This window comes from Bos indicus, chromosome 10 (genome assembly GCF_029378745.1).
Source record: "Bos indicus isolate NIAB-ARS_2022 breed Sahiwal x Tharparkar chromosome 10, NIAB-ARS_B.indTharparkar_mat_pri_1.0, whole genome shotgun sequence".
Lineage (NCBI taxonomy): Eukaryota > Metazoa > Chordata > Mammalia > Artiodactyla > Bovidae > Bos > Bos indicus.
Window position 1 is genome coordinate 17694137 of NC_091769.1, and position 27251 is coordinate 17721387.

The following is a 27251-nucleotide window of genomic DNA, read 5'->3' on the forward strand; positions in this document are numbered from 1 at the left end:
TGGGGCACATTCAGGAAATGTGTCTCTGTTAAGCTCCTTGGAGCCTCATGACACCACCGACACCTTGTCAGATGCACATTAGGCACAGTCTATGGGTTCAGAGCCAACACTCCCTGTTAGGTGTTTTATTATTTATTCACTTGACAGGAAACATACATTTGGTCATATAAAACACCATGCTACTGGCTTAATTCGTTGCGGTTGTACAACAGAACTCCTTTGGGCATTCAGGAAGCCCTTGCATGGCCAACTGAGGACAGCTCAGTCACTGGAGAGAAGAATCCTGCCCCGAAGAAGAGACCCACTGCCAGGCCCTCTCTGGGCAGCCTCTGTCCCAAAGCCCTGCAGAGCCATTCACACAAGTTGGGTATTATCAAAATAATGGTCATGCTGGGAGGAATGGGTGTTCTGAACTAGAAGATGGTCTTAAAACCAGAGCATACCAGGCAATTCATATATATTACAAATATATAAATTAAGAGGTCTACAGGTATACAAAATCTTTCCAAGGGGACATTAATTTCTTTCAATGTCATGCCAGGTATTTGTCAGAACCTTGAAAACAAAGGCGATGTTCAGTGGAGCTGGTATTAAAATTAGAAGGTATTTATACACAGGCCCTGCTCCTCTCGTGTCCACCATGGAACCCTCTGGTGTTGTCAGGGCCTCTGGGCAACCTCAGTACCCCCACAGGTAGCCCATCTGCAGTCTGCATCTTCCGAGAGAGCAGGGGACTCGCTCGAGGGCTCTTCTCCTGCGGCCCCATCTCGGCTTGACGGCGCCTGCGAACCCAGGGGCTGCCAGAGGGAGTGACGCTGCTGTCCGAGGAGTAGTCCGCGCATTTGCGGACGATCTCAGGACTGGCGCTTGTGTTCAGCCTGCCTTCTTCGGCCAGTGGGGATTTTCTGGAGACCCCTTTGCGCTGAGCCAAGGGGCTGCTCCAAGGACTGGAGCACGGGGAGGCATTGGGGCTCAGAAAGAGATTCTGGTGGCTGGAAGGGCTGAGCTTGTTGGCAACGGCATGTCGCCGGCCAGCCATAGGGGATGTCGGATTACTCTCAGGGTCGGAGGAGCTGTTGGCGGAAGACTCGTCCCCCATGTACTGCAGCTCCTCGACTCTCCTGTTGAGGGACTTATTCAGGTGGATGCTCGAGGTGGGTTCTTCGTCCTGATTCTTCTCTTTGGATGGTTTCTTTTTGGGTGGCTTCATGCCAATCAGGATAGCTTTCATGCTTTCCCTGCCCTGAGACTCTGTGATCATGAACTCGTGGGCTTTGATGGCTGCTTCCACCTCCTCGAACTCCACAATGGCACACTCTTGGGTCCCCACTTGGCTGTACCGGTTGCTGATCCTGCGGATATCAGGGGGCAGCTCTCGCCCGGGTTTGAGCATTCGCACTGACGAGATGACTCCGAAGGTCCCGAAGAGCTTGAGCAGATGTTCCATCACCTTCTCCTGAACCCTTCCATTCTTCTGGGGGGTGGCCAGGGCCCACAGCTTGGGGGACAGGTAGAGGTCATAGACCAGGAGCATCTTGCTGGGGAGGTTCTCGTTGGGGAAGAGTGGGACAGGGGTGGTCCTCCTCACCTTGCGGTGGTCCTCGTTCAACTCCAGGGTCACTGAGTACTTTAAGGCGTGAGCTGTGGTTCTCCAGTCCCGGGTAAGGTGTTTCACCTGAAGAACACAGAGCAGATTGGAAATGGTACCTATTGTCCTTGTCCTCCTGGCGCCCTCTATAATCGCCCTCCCTCCTTTCCCTACCCCCGTAACACCAGGATCTGGAATCATACCTGGTGTGTGCAGGCACTCAAAAACCTAGTGAGTGAACGAACACACTCTCTATAATTATGAACAAGGTGGGATGGTTTAGAGCACTGATGCCCAACAGACCTTTCTGAGGTGATGGAAATATTCTATTCTGTGCAGTTGGAGAGGTTAAATCCAAAACAAGTCTATTGGATACAAAATTCCAAGGTCCACCTCTGGCTGGCAGTAAGACCTGAAGACTAATTCAGTCTCTCAGTACCCCAACTTTCTCATTTGTAAAATGGAGATATTAATATTGCCTACCTCAGAGAACTGTCATAAGAATTAAATGAATAGAGAAATATATACATATCTACACCCAGATACACATTTATATAAAACTTAGGGCAGTGTCCAGCTCACAGAGTATTCAATAAATATTATGTGGTATCCATATTTCAAATATTACATGCTACCGTTTTGACAGGATCTGGAGATTTTAACATTCGAATCCTTCTCTGAAGTGATATTTCTGCATTTAATACACAGAAGGTGCCAAAAGATCTTTCAATATCTCCCTCACTCCTCTTCTTTTAGTGGAAATTGTGTGTATCAATGCTACAGCCCAGGGAAGCTATATTTATACTGTAAAACAGTAATTTTCGAGAGGCCCACTTCCGGGAAAGGGAATGCCATGGAGAATGAGTCATCTCAAAGAGCCAGCGGAGGTGGGTGGGGTGGGTAACCTGAGCCAGTGCAGACAGTGGGCAGAGGCACCCTGACTCAAACAGAAACTTCCCGGAACGAAGAAGGGAGGGCTCCCAAACAGGGCAGGTGTGGGAACTGGTACTGCCAAGCTCCTGTGGAGAGGGCACTGTCCACTGTCCTGTGGCCTCTGGGTGAAATGGCCCAGACTGGGGCTTGGGATTTGGGAATCACGTGTCACCTACAAACAGACTCAGGGCTGATCACGGTAGCATGAGCCAAGGGCAGAGAGAAGCAGATCCAGGCAAAAGGTTGGACTTCAGGTGGACAGAGTCAATGAGGGACCCAGAAAACGTGAAGAAAATGACCAAGGGACAGTTCTGGGTCATGGGACACCCACACAGTGGCTCTGTGGGGTGAAACATAGGGGAGCCTTGTCTGTTGCTGGTCAGGGAGGGAGAACTCAGGAGAGAGGTGAAGACAAGGAGTGTTGGGGGAGGCCAGGGCAACCTGGCTTTAGAGGGCTGGAGAAGCTGCTGGAAGACCATGCCCAATCCAGAGAGAAGCAGGACCCAGCACCTGCTGCTCAAAGCCAGGAGTCAGGGCCACTAGAAAACCTCAGTTAGGACCAAGCATCCCAAGCCTGGGTCTGTGAGCCTGGAGAAGGAGTGTCCAGGTATAATCTGGGAAGAGGAGCCAGGCAGCTGCCATCTTTGTACAGTTACTAGAGCTTGGTAAAACTTTGTGAAGCTCTGTGATTGCCCTGTTAGTTACCTTTGTAACGCTTGGCAGGTTAAGTTGCTTCAGTCATGTCTGACTCTTTGCGACCCTATGGACCATAGCCTACCAGGCTCCTCTGTCCATGCGATTCTCCAGACAAGAATACTGGAGCGGGTTGCCATGCCCTCCTCCAGGGGATCGAATCTGCATTTCTTACGTCTCCTGCATTGGTAGGTGGGTTTTTTACCACTAGTGCCACCTGGGAAGCCGCCGCCGCCGCTGCTGCTGCTGCTGCTGCATCACTTCAGTCGTGTCTGACTCTGTGCGACCCCATAGACGGCAGCCCACTAGGCTCCCCTGTTCCTGGGATTCTCCAGGCAAGAACACTGGAGTGGGTTGCCATTTCCTTCTCCAATGCATGAAAGTGAAAAGTCAAAGTGAAGTCGCTCAGTCGTGTCCGACCCTTAGTGACCCCATGGACTGCAGCCTACCAGGCTCCTCTGTCCATGGGATTTTCCAGCCAAGAATATTGGAGTGGGGTGCCATTGCCTTCTTTGTAGGAAGTCCCTACCTTTATTATATATGCTTCCTATTATGATTAGCAGGAAATCTTTTAGAATGAAAAAGGTCTTTGCTATTATTTTGGAGCTGTTGGAGAGTCTGTGTCTATTCTGCAGCCAGTTTTCAACAGAGGAGAACGCTCCTAAACAGATCCAGTTAAGTGGCAGCTTAAAAGTGAAACAAAATACAAGTCAAGTGCGTCGCTAAGTTGTGTCCGACTCCTGCGACCCCATGGACTATAGCCTGCCAGGGTCCTCTGTCTTTGGGATTCTCCCGGCAAGAATACTGGAGTGGGTAGCCACGTCCTTCTCCAGGGGATCTACCCAACCCAGGAATTGAACACAGGTCTTCTGCATTGCAGACAGATTCTTTCCCAACTGAGCTACATGGGAAGCATGAAACAAAATTAGGCTCGCTTTAAGAGTCCCTGTGGAGGAAAAAAAGGAAGGTACAGGATGATTCCACTGGGGTCCCCCACAAACACCTTCCATGTGAGGGCTTGCTCACTGTTCTCTGGGCATGTGTGATACTGTGATTTACATTAAGAAATATATTTATTTGGTCTTCATCCCTGGTATTAGCACTGAGTTCCTAAGACCTTTGTAACTTTTCTGAGTGATAAGAGCACAAGAAGCAGCTTTCCAGAGGATGCAGTGATAAAGAATCCACATGCAATGCAGGAGACTTGGGTTCGATCCCTGGGTCAGGAAGATCCCCTGGAGAAGGAAATGGCAACCCACTCCAGTGTTCTTGCCTGGGAAATCCCATGGATAGAGGAGCCTGGCTACAGTCCATTGGGTCCCAAAAGGGGCGGAAGTGACTCAGTGACTAAACAACCACAGGAGCACAGGAGCATCTTTTGTTCTAATAAGGTGACTCTGGGTGGGCTCTTGGATGGGGCGGGGCTGGTTACCAGAAAGACCAGTCATGATTTGAAGCTTGGAGCTTTCAGCCCAGCCTGCCATTCTCCAGAGAGGGGAGAGGGGCAGGAACTGCAGTTATAACTGATCATGACGACTTGATGAAGGCCCAATAAAAAGTCCAAACACGCAGGGTTTGGAGAGATTCTAGGCTGGTGAACACATCCAACCTGCCAGGAGGGTGTCACAGCCCAATTCCATGGGGACAGAAGCTTCTACACTCAGGACCCTCCCAGACCCTGCCCTATGTGTCTCTGCATCTGGAGGTTCATCTGTATCCTTTACCTTATTCTTTAATAAACTGGTAAATGTAATTAAGCTTTTTCCTAAGTTCTGTGTGCTGTTGTAGCAAATAATCAAAGCCAAAGGGTCATCAGAACCTCTGATTTGTAGCCGGGTTGGACAGAAGTTGTGGATTCTGGGGATGTGCTACTTGTGATTGGCACCTGAAGAGGGGTGCAGAATCCTTAACCTGTGGGACCTGATGCCATCTCCAGGTAGATGGTGCCAGAACTGAGTCAGACCACAGGAGATCCAGCTGGTGTCGCAGAATTGCTTGGTGTGGGTAAACCTCCTTCACATCTGGTGGCAGAAGTACTGTGAGGAGGCAGAGTGGGCTGTCCTTCATAGCCTGAAATGCCCCTTCCCTTCTCCTCTACCTTGAAAACTCCTACTCATCCTCCAAGATCCTATTTCAATGTCACCAATTCTGGGAAGGCTTCTCAATCTTCCACACAGGGTTAGCTGTTCTGATCAATTAGCTCCAAATAGTACTTTGTTCTTTTCTGTTGCAGGTTGATGGTCTATTGTGATTACATTGGTGGCAATCTCTTGATGTGATCTATTGATGGTCATATTGTGATCCTTCACTGGTCTCTCCCTTTGATTGGACTTTGCCAGGGCATGGAGAATGCCATATTCATTCTGTGTATCCTATGACTAACACAGCACTCAGCATATAGAATAAATATGTTTGGTGAATGAATAAAGGAAGGAGATCAAGAGAAGAGGGCAGAGAATTCTAATAGGCAAGGCAGAGAAGAACTCTGGGAGGAAAGCTCCTTCCAGGGCTCTCTAACCAAGTACACCAGCAGCATAGGCTGGGACCTACTCGTTACACATCCCGTTATGCAACAGGCCACATGGGCTTTTCCATTCTAGTAAATACACTTCCCCCAAGGGAGACACCGAGTTCTTACTCCAACTGGCCTGTCACCTCATCAACAAGTAGGAAAAGTACAACCCAGTTGCTGGATCTATACAGCAGAGAAATAGATGAGGATGTTGGCATTACACAGCAAAGGTGGCTGGAGTCTTGGAGAAGGCCCATCTCCCAGACTGAGATGGGCCTTCCTGAACCTGAACCTCTTATTTACTCAATTCCACAAATGAAAAGCTTAGATTTCATGTATTTCTAGGCCTGGTAGCTGAAGCTCCAATACTTTGGCCACCTGATATGAAGAGGCAAGTCATTGGAGTCCCTGATGCTGGGAAAGACTGAAGGCAATAGGAGAAGGGGGAGGCAGAGGATGAGATGGTTAGATAGCATCACCGACTCAATGGATACGAACTTGTGCAACCTCCAGGAGACAGTGAAGGACAGGGAAGCCTGGCATGCTGCAGTCCACAGGGTTGCAAAGAGTCAGACAAACTTAGCGACTGAACAACGACAAGGCCTGGTAGGTGTCTCTCAAGGCCTCTGAGCCCCCCTGTCCTGGCAAAGCATGCTCCCGGCCACCCACTTGCCCAGCAAGAGTGCTTAAACTTTGCTAAGACAAGGAATGTCATGTCATAACTGCTACCAGCTGAGATTTATCTCGATACCCAGGACCCTTTCAATGGTGTAGGAGGACATTCTTTTCATTTATTTATTTGGTTGTGTAGGATCTTAGTTGCAGAGCACAGGCTCAGTTGCCCAGTGGCATGTGGGATCTGAGTTGCCCAACCAGGAATTGAACCTGTGTCCCCTGTAATGGAAGGCAGATTCTTAACCACTGGACCACCAGGGTAGTTTCTTGGAGGACATTCTTAATAATGATCCTAAATCCCTTCTTTGGATCATTTTTTCCCTCTTTTTCAGGGCTCAGAGGAAATAAAAAGTTGTTAGTTATCAGGTTTCAAGGGGGTAAAAAATATTTAGAACCACAACCCACAGCACCCCTGAAATCCTCAGAGCAGCTTCTGAGAATGAAGCCTCACCTTTTTGAAGGAGGTGAGTAGCTTGACACTCACATATCCCAGCTTGTTCCTCCTCACGTGCTTGAGCAGGAAGGCGTCTTTCTCCAGGTTTTCATCAGAAAAGTAGAATTCGATCTGGTCCACCAGCTTCTTGATTAACTCCTCGTCCGGCGGCTGCCACTCCTGCTCCAGGTCATCACGCTCATTCTCACCCCAACTTGTCGTGGCGCCACTGAGAACCAGAGGGGACATGAAGTGTTAGGGGTTGAACTCTAATCTCCCCAAGTTTCATATGTGGAAGTCTCAACCCCCGATGTGTCAGAGTGTGATGATATTTGGGAAAAACGTCTTGCAAGTGTAATGAAAGGATGAGATCATACTAGAGTTGGGGGTGGGCTCTATTCCACTCAGAGTAGGGAGAGTACCGTGTGAGGATGAATGAAGGCAGAGGTCGGGGAGGTGTGGCACAAGTCGAGGAGTGTCTTAAGATTGCCAGCAAACCACCAGAAGTTAGGGGACAGGCCTGCACAGACCCTTCCCAGCACCTCAAGAGGTAGCCAGCCCCTGCTGACATCTTGATCTTGGACTGCCAGCCTCCAGAACTCTGAAGCAATACACCTCTGCTGTTCTAAACCACGCAGTTTGTGGCTCTTTGTTAGAGCGGCTGCAGGAAACTGTAATGGCTCGTATCTGAACTGGACTCCTCAGAGGTGAGAATCACATGGCCACAAGGGGATGGTTTGCCCCTAACTAGCTAAGAAATCAAGTTTTTGTTTAACCGTCTATTAACAGTTATGTTGCTCTGCCGTTGACAGCATGCTTTTCATACACCCTGCTTATTCTTCCCTCCCCACTCCACCCTACAAATCCCTATTTCTACAAGACTGTTCAGCAGAGTGACTAACAGCCCTGGGGTTCTAGAGTTAGGCTGCCTGAGTTTGAATCCTGACACCAACATTTATTAGCTGAGTCAACTTAGGCAAGAACTCCACTGCCACACCTCAGTACTTACTAGCTGTAAATCGGGATTCACGATTATCACTTTCTTAATAGGGCTGTATGAAGATTAATTAATTTGTGGAAAGATCTATGAATACCCTGACAGCTCAGTAAGTGATACATTCATTTATTCATTCATAAGTGCCAGATAAAGGATTAAAACTCAAATTTTCTGTCTCCAAAGTCAGCTCAGATGATACCTTCCATATTATGTTGGGACACTGCGTGGAATCTGGAAACAATCTCATTCACTGGGGCCCCTCTGAATGAATCCCTTTCCCCAGCAGCTCCACCTGGACACACTTCCTCTCCCTCTCTCCCAGAATATTAGGACAGGAGGACTAGGCAAAGAAGTACTGGGGCAAAGCTTTTTTAAGAAGGCCAATATTTCATGAAGAGACTACAAAATCTTCATAATATTTTAAGGAATTTCTGGTTATCCACATCATAGTTGATACGATTATTAGAAGTTATCAAAAGTGAATTCTCTTTTGTATATTTAATTACCAAATTATGTATTATATAAACGCTGTATTTATAATTCAATACAAAGGACTGGTTAAAATTACTTCCAGAGAAAAGAAAAAGAACTGCTCTCCTTTGTGGCAGTTTGATGCCTAGGACTTTGATGTCTAGGACATCAGACCCAGGACTTCTGTCAACATGTTCTGAGCAGAGAGCATCTCTTGGGATGGAGGCACACACCTAATCCCCTAAATGATCCTACTCTTTCTAAAGCACTCAAGGCACTTCCAGTGTGTTGGGAGAACTTGCCAGGCTCCCCAAAGGGCTTGGTGGGCGCATGCGTGCTCAGTCGCTCAGTCGTGTCCGACTCTTTGTGACCCCGTGGACTGTAGCCTGCAAGGTTCCTGTGTCCATGGGATTTCCAGGCAAGAATACTGGAGTGCGTTGCCATTTCCTTCTCCAAAAGGAATTAGAGAGTTCATATAAACAATGAACCAATTAAAAATGAGGTTCGTAAAGTAAAAGAATCTATGAATGTGACAGTTGATAGTCAAAAAAGACTCATACACATAAGTCCTTCAACTTCAGTAAAATTTTCACTGTCTCACAACCTTAAAAAAAAAAAAGCAATTGTGTAAGAGTCAAAATGAGAACAAAAATCAAATATTCTGGCAGGAGAGGAAAAAACTAAATAAATCTACCTTAATTTTTCAAATCCAGAAATTATATTTAGCATAAAATACAGACATTGGTTGATTTTTAAAATGAAGTGTTTTATTTATTTGCCTGTAGATAGTTTGGAAGTGGTTTTTTAAAATACCTTACTGATGTCACAAGACAAATGTGTACATTTGTAAAGAAAAAAAAAAAAAAACAACAGAGAGACTAATTTTAAGACTATGTTTTTTACAAAGGCTTTTTAAAAATGTGATGATAAACTAGGGGCATACATTAAGGCAGCCCATTAGAGACAACAGGTCAAGTGCAACTTAAACAGATAAGCTGAATGTTTCAGAAGTCCTAAAGGGCACCTGTGGCAGACACCAGTCTGACTCACCTGACGTTTAACAGCAAACTCTTTCCCACTTACCCTCCTTTACTGTGGAGGCTATGAAAACTAAATGCTCACTTTCCCGTCTCTCTTACACATGGCAGCCATTGGTCACGTTATGGCCAATAACATACCAGTGAACATCTCTTGGCCTTGTCCTTTCACCTTTTATCTGTTTTGAGTGTGGATGTAATGGCTGGAGCAATAGCAGCAATTTTACTACCATAAGGAAAAGGCTAAGAGAATCAGCTTGGTCTGGTTTATTTTCATTATTGGTTTTCTGACATTACCAAGTTACTGAACCAACTGATACAACTAACTACTTGCAGAACTATTATTATAAGAGAAAGATAAAATTCTGTTTAATTCACTTGTTAGTTGGGTTTTCTCCTACTTACAGCCAAATCCTAGGATAGTAAACTATACTGAGAAAAGAGGTCTTCAAAACATGCCACAGGAAAAATATCAGTGGGACAATGAAATGAAAAAGGTAATGCAAGATGGAAAGATAAATTTTCATTTTAGAGAAAGTGTCTATTGCCCTAGACAATAGTTAAAATAGAGCAACCTAGATGTCCATCAGCAGATGAACGGATAAGAAAGCTGTGGTACATATACACAATGGAGTATTACTCAGCCATTAAAAAGAATACATTTGAATCAGTTCTAATGAGGTGGATGAAACTGGATCCTATTATACAGAGTGAAGTAAGCCAGAAAGAAAAACACCAATACAGTATACTAACGCATATATATGGAATTTAAAAAGATGGTAACAATAACCCTATATACGAGACAGCAAAAGAGACACTGATGTATAGAACAGTCTTTTGGACTCTGTGGGAGAGGGAGAGGGTGGGATGATTTGGGAGAATGGCATTGAAATATGTATAATATCATATTTGAAATGAGTCGCCAGTCCAGGTTCGATGCACGATACTGGATGCTTGGGGCTGGTGCACTGGGACGACGCAGAGGGATGGTATGCGGAGGGAGGAGGGAGAAGGGTTCAGGATGGGGAACACATGTATGCCTGTGGCAGATTCATGTTGATATATGGCAAAACCAATACAATGTTGTAAAGTTAAATAAAATAAAATTTAAAAAAAATTTAAAAAAAAAAGAGAGGCTGAATATACAAGGTAAAATAACTACAAATGCACACGGAATTCTAGGCCCAGCTGACAAGAGTGACAATAACTAGCAGGGAATGTGGTGATATGTGCGATAATGACCAGCAAAGAGTTTTGGGTGGACTCAGGGGTATGAGCAAAATGACCAAAGTTATGACAAATGGCTAATATCAGAGGTGACCAGACCATCGAAAGGACCCACAGACCAAGAAGTCCTACTCCCAAACCAGAGCAGTTGATGCTATCACTAATCAAATAAAACACAGCAAACAAAACATAACGGAAGGAAGATGATGTGCCTTCTCCGTTTCTTCAGTGACTATGCTAGATCTTCCCATTCTTCCCAAGGTTGCTATTCCCATGGGAAGACTTTATTCTCTGCAGATGATTCTACCTCCAACTTGACTGAGAAAATAAAATTCATCCAGTCAGATTGCCCAGGCCTTCCTCAAGCTTATCTGCATGTCTGGACGTCCACCAAAAAATTCATTCGCTCTACCTGGGTGCCTTTTCTCCATCTTAGTCTCCCACCCCCAGCTATAGGATGGGAAACAGTTGGTCACCTTCTTCTTGACAGTCTCCCTCTGGACTTACATGAGTTGTTCTTTTCTAGTTTTTCCCCCCATTTGACTGCCCTTTCAGGTTTATCTTTCTCCTCCCATTTCTAAATGCAGGTATTCCCCAAGAATCTTTCCTTGGGTTCTTTATTCCCTGGCAATCTCCACACTTCAGCTGCTGGTTGGTTCATCTGATTCAAGGCTGCCTCTCCTCCCACCCCTCCATCCTGCTCTCACTCAAGTCCACTCATCAATTCCCAACTGCTGGCCGGATGTTTCCATGTGGATAGGCCGATATTGCTTCAATATCAATATATCCAGAATCAAACTGTCACCTTCTGCAGAACTCAGCCTCGGGTAGGACTGAGCCTAGGTCTGCTCACCAGGAGACATTCTACATGGGCAGCTCATCTTATTTTCACACAGTCTCTCAGTAGATAATCCATAATGTGTTGGGAGGTGACTCCTAGGTTATTTGCACCTGGTGGGCAAGTAACCAGAAATTCCAGAGCAGGTGGGCAGTACTGGAAGGCGATAAAAAAAATCCCTGTATGAGTGCAGAGGTGAGCTGCTTGTACTCAGAGGACCCCTCCCTCTGCATGGGTGCTGTCAGAAGCAACTGTGCACCTCCCAAGGGGAATCACGGAAGAGCAGGAAGGCCTAGTTTAAATATGGGAGCCTGCTGCACTATTTCCTGGTTCTTGTGACAGCCTTTGAACACAAAAGACCATGTATCCTTCACAAACATTAAAGAAGTTTATAGTCTTTATATACGAACATTGGCAACTTTTTAATCATTGTGCAACGATCCTGTAATAGCCACATATCTTTCCTCCCAAATTGTCCTGCCACTTTCCCTATACTCTCTTCTCTGTGCTTAGACTCAAAACCTAAAATGCATTTTTCAGCCTCCTCTTTTGCCCCCAAATTGAGTCGTTATCAAGTGCTGATTTTATTCTGCAGTGTCTCCCATCTGTTCTCTCTTTTTCATTCCAACTGTTCTCATTACTTTCCCTTGGACCCTATTAATAGCTTATAAAAAATAATTCTTAAAATTAAAGTAATACATATATATAGAAAAAATTAAAATAGTAGAGAACCTGGAGAGAGAGCAACAATCTCCCACTCCACCCCTTCCTAGATGCAACCTCTGTTCAACCATTTAATTTCTATAGGAGATCCTTATAGTTCTCTAGACTTTATTTTTCTGGGCTCCAAAATCACTGCAGATGGTGACTGCACCCATGAAATTAAAAGACGCTTACTCCTTGGAAGGAAAGTTATGACCAACTGAGATAGCATATTGAAAAGCAGAGACATTACTTTGCCAACAAAGGTCCGTCTAGTCAAGGCTATGGTTTTTCCAGTGGTCATGTATGGATGTGAGAGTTGGACTGTGAAGAAGGCTGAGCGCCAAAGAATTGATGCTTTTGCACTGTGGTGTTGGAGAAGACTCTTGACAGTCCCTTGGACTGCAAGGAGATCCAACCAGTCCATTCTGAAGGAGATCAGCCCTGGGATTTCTTTGGAAGGAATGATGCTGAAGCTGAAACTCCAGTACTTTGGCCACCTCATGTGAAGAGTTGACTCATTGGAAAAGACTCTGATGCTGGGAGGGATTGGGGGCAGGAGGAGAAGGGGACGACAGAGGATGAGATGGCTGGATGGCATCACCAACTCGATGGACGTGAGTCTGAGTGAACTCCGGGAGTTGGTGATGGACAGGGAGGCCTGGCGTGCTGCGATTCATGGGGTCTGAAAGAGTCGGACACGACTGAGTGACTGAACTGAACTGAACTAAAGTTCACAGCTCTACATACCACTCGGCAATTTCCAAAGTTCTCTGTTCACATCCTATTATACAAAATGATTTCGGGGGGTGAAAGCCTCCTCTTCCAACTTTTAAATTTTATGCTATTTTTGTTTTTTTCTATTAGCCTTCCCTGTATTTTTAAATAATATATTTAAAATTCTGTTTCTTATTCCACCAACATTAAAAAATATTTCTCAGTTCCTCATAACATACAATGTGCATATTATTATCTCTCCTTTTCCTTCATCTCTTCTTACATTTCCAACTTCCCAAATTTTATCAGATGTGCCTTTATTTCCTAGCATCATGGTTCTTGATATTCATTGTCTCTTCCAGAACAACTATTTCATTCTTTGTCTATATTTAGTAAACACTTAAAAGTCAATCAGTTGTAGGTTATTATTAATATTATGACTACATAAACACTGGTCACCACAGGGAGAAGGCATTTGCTAAGATTACACTTCTTTTCTTAAAATACTGTTAGTTGGTTGACTACTTGTGTTGATCCTCCACATCTATTATTTTCACTCATATTTTGTCTTTGAATGTAAATCCAAGACATGCTAAGAGATTTCCTTGACATTATTTTCTAACCTTTTCCAGTAAATTTTAAAATTTCAGTAATTATTTAGTCTTTAAAACATTTTTTTATTTCTTCAGGCTGTTCGTCTTTAAGAGCATCCTGTTTTTACATGTATGTCTTATTTTATTTCTCTTTTTTAAATTGGAGTATAATTGCTTTACAATGTTGTGCTGGTTTCTGCTGTACAACAAGGTGAATCAGCCATACGTAAACACACATCCCCTCCCTCTGGGGCTTCCCTCCCATCCTCTCCCCAGCTCACCCTTGCAGGTCATCTCAGAGCACCGAGCTGAGCTGCCTGTGCTACACAGCGGTTTCCCATTCACTATTTTACACACGGTCCTGTTGCTGTTTCATGGATACACTATCTTAAATTCCCCCAGGGCACTAACTGGAGTATATGTAATTTTTAACAGTCTCCTTTGTTTCAACAGTGTTGCCTCTATATCCTCTGGGGTCGGTTTTCCCATTTAATTTTCATGTCATTGATTTCCTTCGCATGACAGGTAAACAAGTCATCTTTTTCTGCTAAAAGGTTTTTCTAAATTAACTTACTTTAGAATAGTTTTAGATTAGAGTTTAGAGAACTTGTGAAAATAGCATAGAAGTCCCATATACGCAACACCAGAAGTCTCCTATTATTATCTTGCATTAGTCTGGTACCATTAATGAACTAGTATTGATACATTATTATTAAAGTCCACACTTTATTTCTTAGTTTTCACCTGATATCCTTTTTCTGTTTCAAGATTTCATCCCATACTACATTTAATCACTGGGACTCTTTTCTCTCGGCTATGACACTTTCTCAGACATTCCTTGCTTTTGATGCCCTTGACAATGTTGAGGAGTACTGGTCAGGTATATTGTAGAATGTCCCTCAATTCAGATTTGTCTGATATTTTTCTCATACTTAGACCAGAGACATGAATTTTTGGGAAGAGGGCCACAGATGTAAATGTCTATTCTTATCATGTCATATGGTAATACTGTCAACATGACTGATTATTGTGGATGCTGACCCTGACCACCTGGTTGACATATTTGTCAGGTGACTCCACTGTAAAATGACTCCTTGTTCTCCCTTTCCATACTGTACACCTTGAAAAAAGTGAGGTTGCTCAGTCGTTCCCGACTCTTTGTGACCTCATGGATAGTAGCCTGCACCAAGCTCCTCCGTCCATGGGATTTTCAAGGCAAGAGTACTGGAGTGGGTTGCCATTTCCTTCTCCAGGGAATCTTCCCAACCCAGGGATCAAACCCAGGTCTCTCACATTGTAGACAGATGCTTTACTGTCTGAGCCACCAGGGAAGTCCTCGGAAAGAAGTCCATATATAAGGAGTATGGATCTATGGTTCCATAGCTATTCATTTTGAAGAATGAAGGTCTAAGGTGTGCAGGCTCCTCTCGCTGTATGCTCCTATTCCTTTTCTACCTTAGGTGGCTCTACATATGTGGGTGGGGCATGCCAGATGGCAGACATTGCTTCAGAGTGAGCAGGAAGGGAATCATTAAGTAGGAGCCTTAAAACAGGTGCCAGCTCTATCTTAGCAGCCCTAGATCACCAGGTAGTTCATTCAATTCCTTTAGAAAATTATCCGGTTTCTTTTTCCCTGAGAAGTAAAAGGGCATGTTGCTTGCTATCTTTCACTGACAAGCAGAGAGACTGGGCAACTGTTCTAAAGGAAGAATTTCAATTATCTCTCAGATATCAGCATCCCTTTTCACTGTTGCATCCTCTGCATACTTCCCCACAACAGCCTTTCTAGGCTCCCACCACCTCCTGTTGTATTTTGGGCTACAGTCTCTTCTATTTTGTGTTTTATTATACGTTTTCAAGACCAGCTATAAAATACCACTGCTCTGCATTAATACTAATAATTTTTCTATTTCTTATTAAATAAAAGCACAATCCTTAGCTCTTTATTCAGATGCACTTAGAGTCTGGCTATAACCAGCTTCCAAATTTACTTCTGTCTACTTTCATGCAGATCCTTTGAAGCAAATAAAAGACTTATAGTTCCCTGTAAATAGCACAAGGTTTCTGGACTCTATGCCTTTGCGCATGCAGCTCTCATCTCCGTGAATACCCCTCTCTCTCAGGTCTGAATCCTAGCCACACATCAAGATCCATCTCAAATGCAACTCTCCCAGGAAGAAAATGATTTCAACTTCTCCAAGTACTTGTGTCTACTTGTATTAGAGCTACTTGTGTGCATATATTAGTGTCCTGAGTTCTAAGTTCTGGGATGGTAGGATTCATATTGATTTTTTTTCATTCTACCCAGAGTGTTGCACATAGCAGAAATTTAAAAAGCATCACCAAGGTAAGATGAATTGTTTTTGTATGGGCAAATTACTTATCAGGATTCCTTTAGAGATAAAGTATGGTTTCTAGTGAGTATGTCATTAGTGGGTTTCACTGTGAAAAAGTTTTATGCTTATGTTATTGTTTTGCTTTAAATAAAACACTATAAACTGGGAGTGGTGATCAGTTATTATATCATGACTGTAAACCTGCTAGAAATGGAAACAAAGCATCGAAATAAGGGATACATTTTAAATAGATGACTGGGCTGCACAGACCAGTGGTGAAATATTTATTACATTTGTAAATTATTTGGAGGAACAACCCTGGGGGCTCAGATGGTAAAGAATCTGCCTGCAATGTGGGAGACCAAGGTTTGATCCTTGGGTTGGGAAGATCCACTGGAGATGGAAGGGCTCCATGCTATGTATGGCTGGTCCATGGGTTCCTACATACGTATTACAGAGATCAGGACCTTCCTTCCTCTGTAATCCTGTCTTCTGCAATCCTGTCTTCTGCTATGGTGTTCTGGCATATTTCCTAGGGCCTAGGAAAAGTATAGCAAGTGAATGTCTCTCCACATCTAAATAATGGTTTGTGGTGCGGAGCAGAGATAATGTATACAAGGTACATAGCAACAACCCTGGCCCACAATTGGCATTAATAAATGCTTCTATTAGCATCACCCAGAACAAGGGAAAAGACAGCCTTGTGCAATGGCCCTGAAACATCACAGAGAGAAAGAAACCTAGATGTTTTTGTTTGTTAAATGAAGGGCAGGTATGCTCAGTGGTTTTATTATTCATACTGATATTTAGAATTATATTTTAAATCATTTTTACATACTGTAAGACAATGCAAATAAGTAAATGTAATGTTACCAAGAATCAGATTTTCAGTATTAAAAAAACTAAATAAAGCAAAAACCCTGAAATGTTAAATCTGAATTGGAATTATCAATATAATCTTATTTGTTAAAAATATATTTCCTAGCTCTATTGAAAGGACTTGAAAGCAATGATGCCCCAGTAGAGATTAGCACTTTTAATTCCAGGCCTTGGGTTCTAAATACCTCCCACCTAGTATTTGAAAAAACAGGGATTCCTGTGGAAATGGATACATATCATGACAAAAGTATAAATTAAGCCTAGACTATCTAGTATCAGAAAGCAAAGAAGACACAGAGATGGCCAACAGGCACATTAAAAAATGCTCAGTATCACTACAGGGACATACAAATCAAAGCCACAATGAGATATTACCTAACAGCTGTCATAATGGCTATTATCAAAAAGACAACAAATAACAAGTGTTGGCAAGGATATGCAGAAAAAGGAACCCTCATGCACTGCTGATGGGAATGTAAGTTGGTGCCACCACTATGGAAAACAAGATGGAGAGTTCTCAAAAAATAAAAATAGAACTACCATATGATCTAGGAATTCTACTCCTATTTATTTGAAGAAAATGAAAATATTAATTATAAAAGATATATCCACCCCTATGTTCACTACAGCATAATTTAAAATAGCCAAGATATGGAAGCAACCTAAGTATCCATAAACAGATGAACAGATAAAGAAGATGAGGAATACATACACACACACACACACACACACACACACAGGAATTTCAATCATTAAAAAAAAAAAAGAATAAAATCTCCTCATTTGCAACATGAATGGAACTAGAGGGTATTATGCTGAATGAAATAAGTCAGACCCAGAATGACACACGCTGTATGATTTCACTTATATACAGAAGCTAAAAAACAAGTGAACAGACAGAACAGAACAGATTCAGGGAACAAACTGATGGTTGCAGGGGAAGGGGCAGAGAAGGAGAGAAATGGGTGAGGGAGATGAAGAGGTGCAAACTTTCAGGTGCAAAATAAATGAGTCACGGGTATGAGATGTCCAGCATGGGGAATATAGTTACTAATTATGTAATATCTTTGTTTGGTGAGAGATGGTAACTAGACTTAAGTGGTGATCATTTTGAACTGTTCAGAAGCATTGAATCACTACAATCACTGTGTAACAGGAAATAACATAGTGTTGGAGGTTAATTATACCTCACAAACAAGCTAACAAAGTCAGAAAAAGAAATTAGACTTGTGGTTACCAGGGGCAGAGGATGGGTGAGAGAAGGGGGAATTGGATGAAGGTGGTCAAAAGATAACAAACTTCCAGTTATAAGATAAATAAGTATGAGAGATCTAATGCACAACATGATAAATATAACTAACACTGCTGTAGGTTACATATGAAACATGTTCAGAAAGTAAAGCCTAAGAGTTCTCATCACAAGGAAAAAATTATTTTCTATTTCTTTAATTTTGTATCTATATGAGATGATGGATATTCACTAAACTTACTGTGGTAATCATTTCACGATGTAAGCAAGTCAAACCATTATTTTGTACACCTTATACAATGCTGTAGTCGATTATATCTCATTGAAACTGAAAGAAAATAAAAATAAACTTAAATAAACTTTCAATAAATGAGGGGAGAAAATAAACTGAGGGAGAAAAGGAAAGGAAGTGCTCGTTTCTGCTTGCCTCTTTTTTTTGTTTAATTGTAGGATAATTGCTTTAAAATGTTGTGCTGGTTTCTGCCACACAACAACACAAATCAGCCATAAGTATATGTATAGCCCTCCCTCTTGAACCTCCCTCCCACCTCCCCATCTGCTTGCCTCTTTAAAAGGAACACTTGTTCAATCCCAGATGATCAGGGAGAGCTCTATTTTACATAAGAATGTCAGCTAATAAATGTACCAAGAATAATAAAATGAGAAAATCATCAATGTGTAATTTCCAATGAACTGACTCAAGTAAGTAAGCATCGATCATCCGTGGATGCTAACAGCATTAGGTGAAAAGTCAAAGAAAATCCACAAGAAGCCCAGATGTTGTCAATCACAATGGAGGGATCACCTTAATTAAGAAGTCGTTTAGCATCACAAATGCTGGATGCTGCCTGTGGTCATAGGACAAGTTCATGGCAGTGCCCACAAATTGTTCTTGCCAAAATGTTTAACTGAATCTAACCAGTCCTTTAGCACTAACTTGAGCTCATGGGAAACGCGTGGTACAAAGGAGCAAGTTAAGCTAGAGGATGAGAACATAACCAGACCAGTTCAAAGAGTGAAACATTCATCAAGACATCTGGGCTCTCATTTCTAAACTAGGAAACCATTTTAAAAAGTGGGGATGCTCTAGATTGAAAGATTCTAAAGAGAGATAACAGGCGACTGTTTTGATCTGGCTTGTGTTCTGGTTTGAAGAGGAAAAGAGCAGCTGTAAAATGTAATGTGGGACAATTAGGGAAAACCTGAACACAGAACTTGGCTATCAGATTATTTTAGGGATTATATTAGGTAGTTATGAAGCTGAAGCTCCAATACTTTGGCCACCTGATGCAAAGAGCCAACTTAATGGAAAAGATCTTGGTGCTGGGAAAGATTAAGGGCAGGAGGAGAAGGGGGCGACAGAGGATGAGATGGTTGGACGGCATCACCGACTCAATGGACACGAGTTTGAGCAAGCACCGGAAAATAGTGAAGGACAGGAAGGACAGGGAAGCCTGGTATGCTGCAGTCCATGGGGTCTCAAAGAGTCAGACATGACTGAGGGACTGAATAACAACAGAAATGGTTAATTTTCTTAGTTGCAATAGCAGTATCATGATTTTATAGGAAAATGTCATTATTAAAAGCTACAAAATGAAGTACTTAGGGGATAAATCTTGTGTACAACATACTTCCAAATAGTTTAGGGAAAAATCACACATTATATATCCATCAAATAAATATGGCAAAATACTAACAACTCTTTAATTTAGATGGTAGATATACAAATGTTCACATTATTTCTCTTTCACATTTATGTCTGATTTTTTTTTTATGTTAAAAAGGTGAGAATAAGAGAAAAGACACTTTTTTAGTAAGCAAGGTGAGGGGTAAGACTAGTGAACATTTGGAGGTTATAAAGATTTTTCCTTAATTCCATTTTTCCCCTGTTCCCCAGGGATAAGTCAGGAACTGGGCTAGGTACTGGGGATATGAAGATTAAGACAAAGTTGCTACTTTCAAAGACCTCACTGTCTAGAAGAGGAGAAACACACAACTATTTCAACTTCCTGGAGTGACTGTGATGAGAGAGACATTCATCCAACAGATATATACAGAGCACCCACAAGGTGCCAGGTGCTGTGCTGGGGAGCTAAGGATACAGTGATAACAAGGTCAATGTGGTTCCTGAATTCATGGAGCTCATATTCTTACGAGGGAGACAAAATTAGCACCGTGGTGTGTACAGAGTATTAAACAACACAAAGAAGAGAACACAAACTCGGCTTTGGGGTAGGGACTGAGGATGGTGGGGATGATGCAAAGTTTTAAGGTGACTAGAAATTAATCAGAGGGATCAGAGGTGGGAGTGCAAAGACAGATGGACACAGAACAGCACCCCGTGTTCAGGGCTCTGGAGGGGCTCAGCACTGGGGAGCAGGAATTGTTAAAACAGGCAGGGAAGGAAGCAATGGGTTGAGGGATGATATGGGTGGATGCCCACCTCAAGGAGTGGGTTTAGGAACCTGGGCTTTCTCCTGCAGGCTCTGGGAGTCCAGAAGTATTCATAAAGGGCGGTGGCGGCTGCTGTGCCAGGCTGGCCCAAACAGGGGACAGCATGGTTCCTATTCTTGGCTGCACTCTCCTTGTGCTCTGGGTGTTTGCCGGCTGGGCTCTGTCAGCTCCACCACCCTGAAGAGCCCCAGGGATTATCTGGGGTCAACTCTATGCCAGCGGGCAGCAGGAGGGTTCAGGCTGAATACTCCACGACACTCCAGCCCTGGAGCTGGGAGAGAGGATGGCTCTGGAGGGAAAGCGTTAGGGGTGAGGATAAGAAGCCCCTGCCCCCTGAAAGAAGGGGGGCCCGTGTTCTCCTAGGGCTCCCTAGGGAAATAAGGAGGGCTTTGATCCCTGCTAATGGTACAGTCTCAACGTGTAGTCCCCAGGATATGTAACAGCTCTTTGCCACAGTCATAGGCAAATAAAGGCAGCAGAATAAGTCACTCTGGGTTATTTGACACAAACTCTGAAATTATTTTGACTAGGTAGCTGCCTTTTTAAGACTGTGAGATGTCAGTGACTCATTATTTTTATACTCTCAATACTCAGCATGGGGACGTCCATGGTGGTCCAGTGGTTAGGACTCTGCACTTTCACTGCAGGGGGCCCAGGTTCAACCCCAGCTCAGGGAACTATGCTCTCTCATGCTGCAATCAAAAAATAGGAAAAAAAAAAAAAAGCACAGAGCTGAGTGAATGATTAAATCAGACCTTACAGTAAAGTACTGATATTATGTACTAATCTCTTGTGTCATCTGCTATGGCCCCGCTTTCCTGCACTAAATTGCTGGGCTGGACTTTCCTCCTAGAATACTCTGGGTCCTTAAACCCAGATCTCTTCCACTAGGAAAACATCAGGTTGTGAAAGGGAATAGTTCTGGCCCCTGTATCCTCAAACCCTTGAGTATTCTCCCAATGAAGTAAAAATGAGCCTGCCAGGGAATAATGCTGCAGAGCTCTGACAGCTCCAAGTGTGTGCACTGAGTCCCTGAAGAAAGAGGGCTCTTAAGAAGTGCCTCGTGGAATTTCCCAGAATTTACAAGTTGTAGCACTGCCCTACCCTCATTTCTATGGATGCTCCATACCGCATCTCCTGTCAACAGCAGTTAGAAAAACCACAGTCCTGAAAGGCCTGGGTGTTAGTGGAGGCAAAACTAAGGTCTCTGGCTGATAATAGAGATGAGGGCCCAGAGGTGAGGTTAGACAGGTGGTTTCTTGCGCTAGACTGACCACCCATTACCCAGGAACCCCATGCCAAGGCAGCAAGATGATGATGCAAGCTCAGAAATCTGTAGAAGGTGAATGAAAACGGGAATCCCCCAGCAGGGCAGGATGAAGCAGCATGCCCTGAACTGATCCCAAATTGGGGCACGTGAGCTCTCTACATCATGAAATCAACTGTCCTCGGATCTCCCAGCAGCAAGTGTCAACTCTGCCTGGCCTGCCCCCCACGCCCCAGCCCCATTCGGACCGAGAAGCACACATGGCAATGGTGCCAGTGAAGGCTAGGTGGGACCACTCTCCTGGGGAGGCGGGGCGGCTCCGGAAGTGAAGGCTGGGCTGGGTTAGGCTTTTTTGGAGGGTCTTTGGTTGAATTCAGCAGGCAAGCAGAGTCTCCTCCGGAGAGAAGATGGCGAGGCTGGCCCAGGAAGGACTTACCCCGGGTCCCAGAGTATGCCCACGTCCAGGCCCCTCAGATCCCCGTCGCCAGCCCCGGGAGTCTTGGTAGGATTCCCGGACTGCGGACCCGGGCACCGACTACCGCCCAGAGCCGCTTCCGACTCCGCGGGACGGCCCGGGGCAGCGCCCGGGCGGCCGGGCCGACGACCCGCCGGGCCCGCGGAGTTGTGGCCCCCCAACTCGGGTTCGACCAGGACTCGGGGTCGGCGGCTACCACCCCGGCCCGGGCCGCGCCTACCTGTGCCCGCGGCTCGGCTCCTCCTCGCTGGCGCTGCCCCAGCCCGGACTGAGGTACCGAGCCGGGTCCCCGGCGCCCCGCGCCTCCGCCCCCTCCTCCTCGTCCTCCGGCTCCTCCACGTCCTCGGCCTCCTGGATGGCGACGCGGATCTGCACCGCGGTCTCGGGCCCTGGCAGAGTCTCCTCGCCGGGCTGGGCCATGGCTCGCGGGCCAGCCGGGACTGCGGCGCGGCCGGATCCCCGCGCCGCGAGGCCGAGCCAGCCGGGCGGCGGCTAATGCGACGAGGGGCGGGGGCGGCGCAAGCGCTCGGCCCCGGGAAGGACGGGGGTCGCGGCGCCCCGCCCCGCGCTGCAGCCACCACCCCGTGCGCCCGCGCAGGCGGGGCAGCGCAAGGGGAAGGCCCTCTCTGCTGTCTTCCCGCAGGGGGCTGTCCGGGACCGATTCCCCGACCCCCGATCCTCACAGTGCGCGCCCGCGGCTTGCGCGGCCCAAGCCCGCGAGGACGTGCCGGGGCTCCCTCCTCCCGCCCGCTCCTTTCCAGGCTGCCCGGAGGAGGGGAGCGGCGCGGCACATCTGACTTCACAGTTTGTGGATGAATCTGAGGGTGGCAGGTACAGAGAGGAGCTTAAGGGGCTTCTGTGCTTCCTGCGCGTCTCCCCGTCTGCCTCGCACAGACGACTGAAGTCTCCACCTTAGGTCTCTTTGGCATAACCACCCTATACTGTGCGTCCTGTGAAGTCAGGGATTTGGCTCTGGCGGTGCTCCGGTGCAGTGGTGCCCGGAGTGTGGTCCCGAGACTAACAGCTTGAGCTTTACCTGATTAGGAAGCTATCAGCATGATTCAGAATTTTGTGTTTTACCAAGCCCTCCAAGTGACGTTGAAATTCACTAAAGTTTGAAATCCACTGCCCTATATATGCCTCTTAGAATATGCCCTGCACATAGCTAGTAAGCATCCAAATATTTGTTGAATGAATAAATGAAGCTATTGAAATGCCAGTATGGTCGAAACCCTGCCACTTTTCCACCTTTAGCTTATATTGAATTTTATCTCAACCCTTCAATTGTGACCCAGAATCTAGGGACGGGGCCATGCTGCTGCTGCTGCTAAGTCACTTCAGTCGTGTCCGAATCTGTGCGACCGCATAGACCGCAGCCCACCAGGCTCCCCCGTCCCTGGGATTCTCCAGGGAAGAACACTGGAGTGGGTTGCCATTTCCTTCTCCAATGCATGAAAGTGGAAAGTGAAAGTGAAGTCGCTCAGTTGTGTCTGACTCTTAGCGACCCCATGGACTGCAGCCTACCAGGCTCCTCCATCCATGGGATTTTCCAGGCAACAGTACTGGAATGGGGTGCCATTGCCTTCTCCCGGGACGGGGCCATAGCTATGTATAAAACCTCAATCTGCTTTCACAAAGCTCTTGATTGAGTGACTTACGCATAATCTGTTGTGTTAATTTGCCACTGTAGGGCTTCAGAAGAATACCTTTTGACTCAGGAAATGGGGTCTTGGAAAGCAGCATCCTTGAAAAAGAACACCACACAGGAGGCTCTTGGCATCTGAGCTGGGCCTGGAGAGACCTGGGGCTTCCCTGTGGCTCAGCTGGTAAAGAATCTGCCAGAAATGCGGGAGACCTGGGTTTGATCCCTGGCTTGGGAAGGTCCCCTGGAGAAGGGAAAGGTTACCCACTTCAGGCTACCCAGGCCAGTATTCTGGCCTGGAGAGACTTTGCAACTTTCACTTTCAGGAGAGACCCAGGGGTGCAATAGAATAGCCGCTCAAGATCTCACTGGAATCTGCATCCCTTTCTTTTTCAGATCTCTCTTTAAAATTTTTTTTTTTAACTTTTTATTCTCTGTTGGGGTATAGCCGATTAACAATGTTGTGAGAGTTTCAGGTGAACAGCAAAGGGATTCAGCCATACATATACATGTATCCATTCTCCCGCAAACTCTCCTCCCATCCAGGCTGCCACATAATATTGAGGAGAGTTCCCTGTGCTATACAGTGGGTAGGTCCTTGTTGGTCATCCATTTTAAATATAGCAGTGTGTACAGGCAACCATAAATTCATTCTCTGAGAGTCTGTTTCTATTTTGGAGGTAAATTCATTCGTATCATTTCTTTGTAGATACCACATATAAGGGGCATCATATGATATTTCTCCTTCTCTCTCTGACTTATTTCACTCAGTATGACAATGTCTGCTGTTGTTCAGTTGCCCAGTCGTGTCCGACTCTTTGCGACCCCATAGACTGCAGCGCACCAGGCCTCCTTGTCCCTCACCATCTCCCGAAGTTTGCCCAAGTTCATGTCCATTCCATCTGTGATGCCATCCAGCCATCCTTTCCTCTGATGCCCTCTTCTCCTGCCCTTGATCTTTCCCAGCATAGGAGAATTTTCCAATGAGTCGACTGTTCACATCAGATGGCCAAAATGCTTGGAGCTTCAGCTTCAACATCATCAGTCCTTCCAATGAGTATTCAGGGTTGATTTCTGAGGATTGACTGGTTTGATCTCCTTGCTGACAATGTCTAGGTCCATCCATGTTGCTGCAAATGACTTTATTTTGTTCTTTTTAATGACTTTTTAATGTTCTTTTAATTCCTTTGTGAGGCTTCCCGGTGGCTGAATGATAAAGAATCTGCCTGCCAATGCTGGAGACCCAGGTTCAATCCCTGGTCCAGAAGATCCCCTGGAAAAGGAAATGGCAGCCCATTCCAGTATTCTTGCCTGGAGAATCCCATGGACAGAGTATACCACATGTTCTTTGTCCAATCCTCTGTTGATGGACATGTAGGTTGCTTCCAGGTCTTGGCTGCTGTAAATAGTGCTGCAGTGATACATGGGGTGCATGTATTCTTTCAGATCTCTCTTTTGAAAAAAGAGGTCCTAGAATGAGTAAGTGAAAGAAGAGGGAGACCCTTGGTGTTCTGCTCCAGAACAGCTCACAGCCTGCAGTCTGAGCTACTGGAAGAGGCAAAAAGTTAAGGGGATCTTTTTCCAACTCAGCTGTGCCTCCCTCCAGGTCTACAGTGGTTATAGGACCTCTGCACACCTGGTTCACAACTGCAGTGAAGAGCAAGAGAGAGATTTGTAAGCCGCTCCACACATCCTGATCTGATAAATTTAATTCCTAAATTCACAAAACAATATGCATCTTCTCATTTGAACTGTTCTGTGTGACAAAGACTTCAGGGATTATTGTCTTTACCCATGATAATGGCTCCATTGTTTTAATTTATGTAGAATTTATGCATACCTTATATCAGGGTTTCCAATTGCCTGATCATAAGAGTCCCCTGGGGACTGTTCTGAAAATGCCAATTCCTAGTCCCCTATAATTTGAAAACTGGCAGCTGGTAAGTATATTTGATCCTCAGAAGTGTTTTATTTGGTTGGAGTTTTGAAAAAATAAATTGAATTTATATGTCCTTGAGTGTGTGTGTGTTAGTCAGTCATGTCTGATGACTGACTAAGCTCAGTCTCTGTTCATGGAATCCTCTAGGCAAGAATACTCAAGTGGGTAGTCATTCCCTTCTCCAGGGGATCTTCCCTACCCAGGGCTCAAACCTGGGTCTCCTGCATTGCAGGCAGATTCTTGACCGTCTGAGCCACCAGGGAAGCCCTTAGATCCAAACTGTCTACCTATGCCCATTCTGGTATTTTTTATTTCTGACTCTGAGTAAAGGAATTTTGGATTTAGAAAGGATGTAAGACACCATCCAGCCCTGAGTTCTTCCTGTTCTGCACTGGGTACAGCAGAGTACAAACCTTTCTGCCAGGCTCCCACTGAGAGAATCAAATGCAAAACTTGCATGAAATTTTTAAGGCAACTTCATGTTTGATTTGATTAATCCTACCCACACACCTCATCATCTTGCGTCACTGATGAAGGAACCATGCCTTTTAAAGGGCCCCTTCTGGTTTCCAGCTTCTTCCTTCACAGGGCTGTGTGGCCAGGGAGTGAGGCCAGTTCCACCCAGGCCTGTGTTTAGCATCATTGCTGGCAGTTTGCATCAGTATTGAGATGATTAGCAAAGTCTCCTTCAACAAAATCATGACCTCAGCTCACAGTTGGCACCATTCCCTTCTCCTGGAATCTTGAGAGCTCATTTTTATAGTAAACTCAAACTGGGACATAGCTTTTTTCCATAGTTTCTGAGGATAAAACAGAAGGAAAAACACTGAGAAGGCATAGAGATGGCCTGAGGTTAAATTAAAGCAAAAACTTAACTCTGAAAGACCCTTCCAATAACTGTAGGTGCAGGAGGCATTTTATTTACTTATTCAATCATTTGTTTAAGCATGTAACAAATACCAGGCCCTGTGCTGGCCTCAATTTTGTAAAGTGACTAAGACATGATCCATGAATACCAGAAGATGGAGGAAGCCTGGAAAAGAGAGCCTTCAATAACAAGAATGTGTCCACTGCAATAAATGTTGTAGCAGAAACCTGAACAAAGAGGCACAGCCTATAAAAATATCACCAGGGATGTCTTGACACTTACTAGAAAAGCAGCAGAGTGTAGTGGAAAAAGTACTTGCTCTGTTATCAAATAGACCTGGAGTCAGACACCAGCCTTGCCACATCTTAGCAACATAAAGCTCCTGCTGCTGTTTTCACACCTGTAAAATGGTCTGAATGATCCTTATCTCATCAAGTGAGAGATACAGATTAAATCAGGGTGTTTGTGGAAAATGCCTAGCACAGCACTTGGCCCAGATGAGGTGCTCAGTGTATGCTGGTATATGCTATGATACGGCCTTCTAAGTACTTTCATTCAAGGAAAGTCTTAGCCTGTGTGGGGAACACAAATGTTTCAGTTACTACATATGTATCTTCCTCCATTGTAAATCAAGAAATTGGTATTTTTTTGTCTAAATGCAAAAATCTTTCTAAATTGAGGTAGCCTTTTAGAGCCAACTTGATTCTGAATATACTGACAAAACAG

The 27251-nt window shown here is 44.9% G+C and overlaps 1 protein-coding gene across 1 annotated transcript; it reads right to left on the minus strand.

The window, feature by feature from the left end:
* Positions 1–116: 116 nt before the first annotated feature.
* LARP6 (La ribonucleoprotein 6, translational regulator) lies at positions 117–22586 on the minus strand. The gene is made up of 3 exons (XM_070797008.1): positions 22297–22586; positions 6853–7063; positions 117–1675 (listed from the first exon to the last, which is right to left on the minus strand). The coding sequence occupies exons 1-3, from the start codon at positions 22494–22496 to the stop codon at positions 608–610; spliced, it is 1479 nt and encodes a 492-aa protein (XP_070653109.1). The 5' UTR covers positions 22497–22586; the 3' UTR covers positions 117–607.
* Between the last annotated feature and the right edge of the window lie 4665 nt (positions 22587–27251).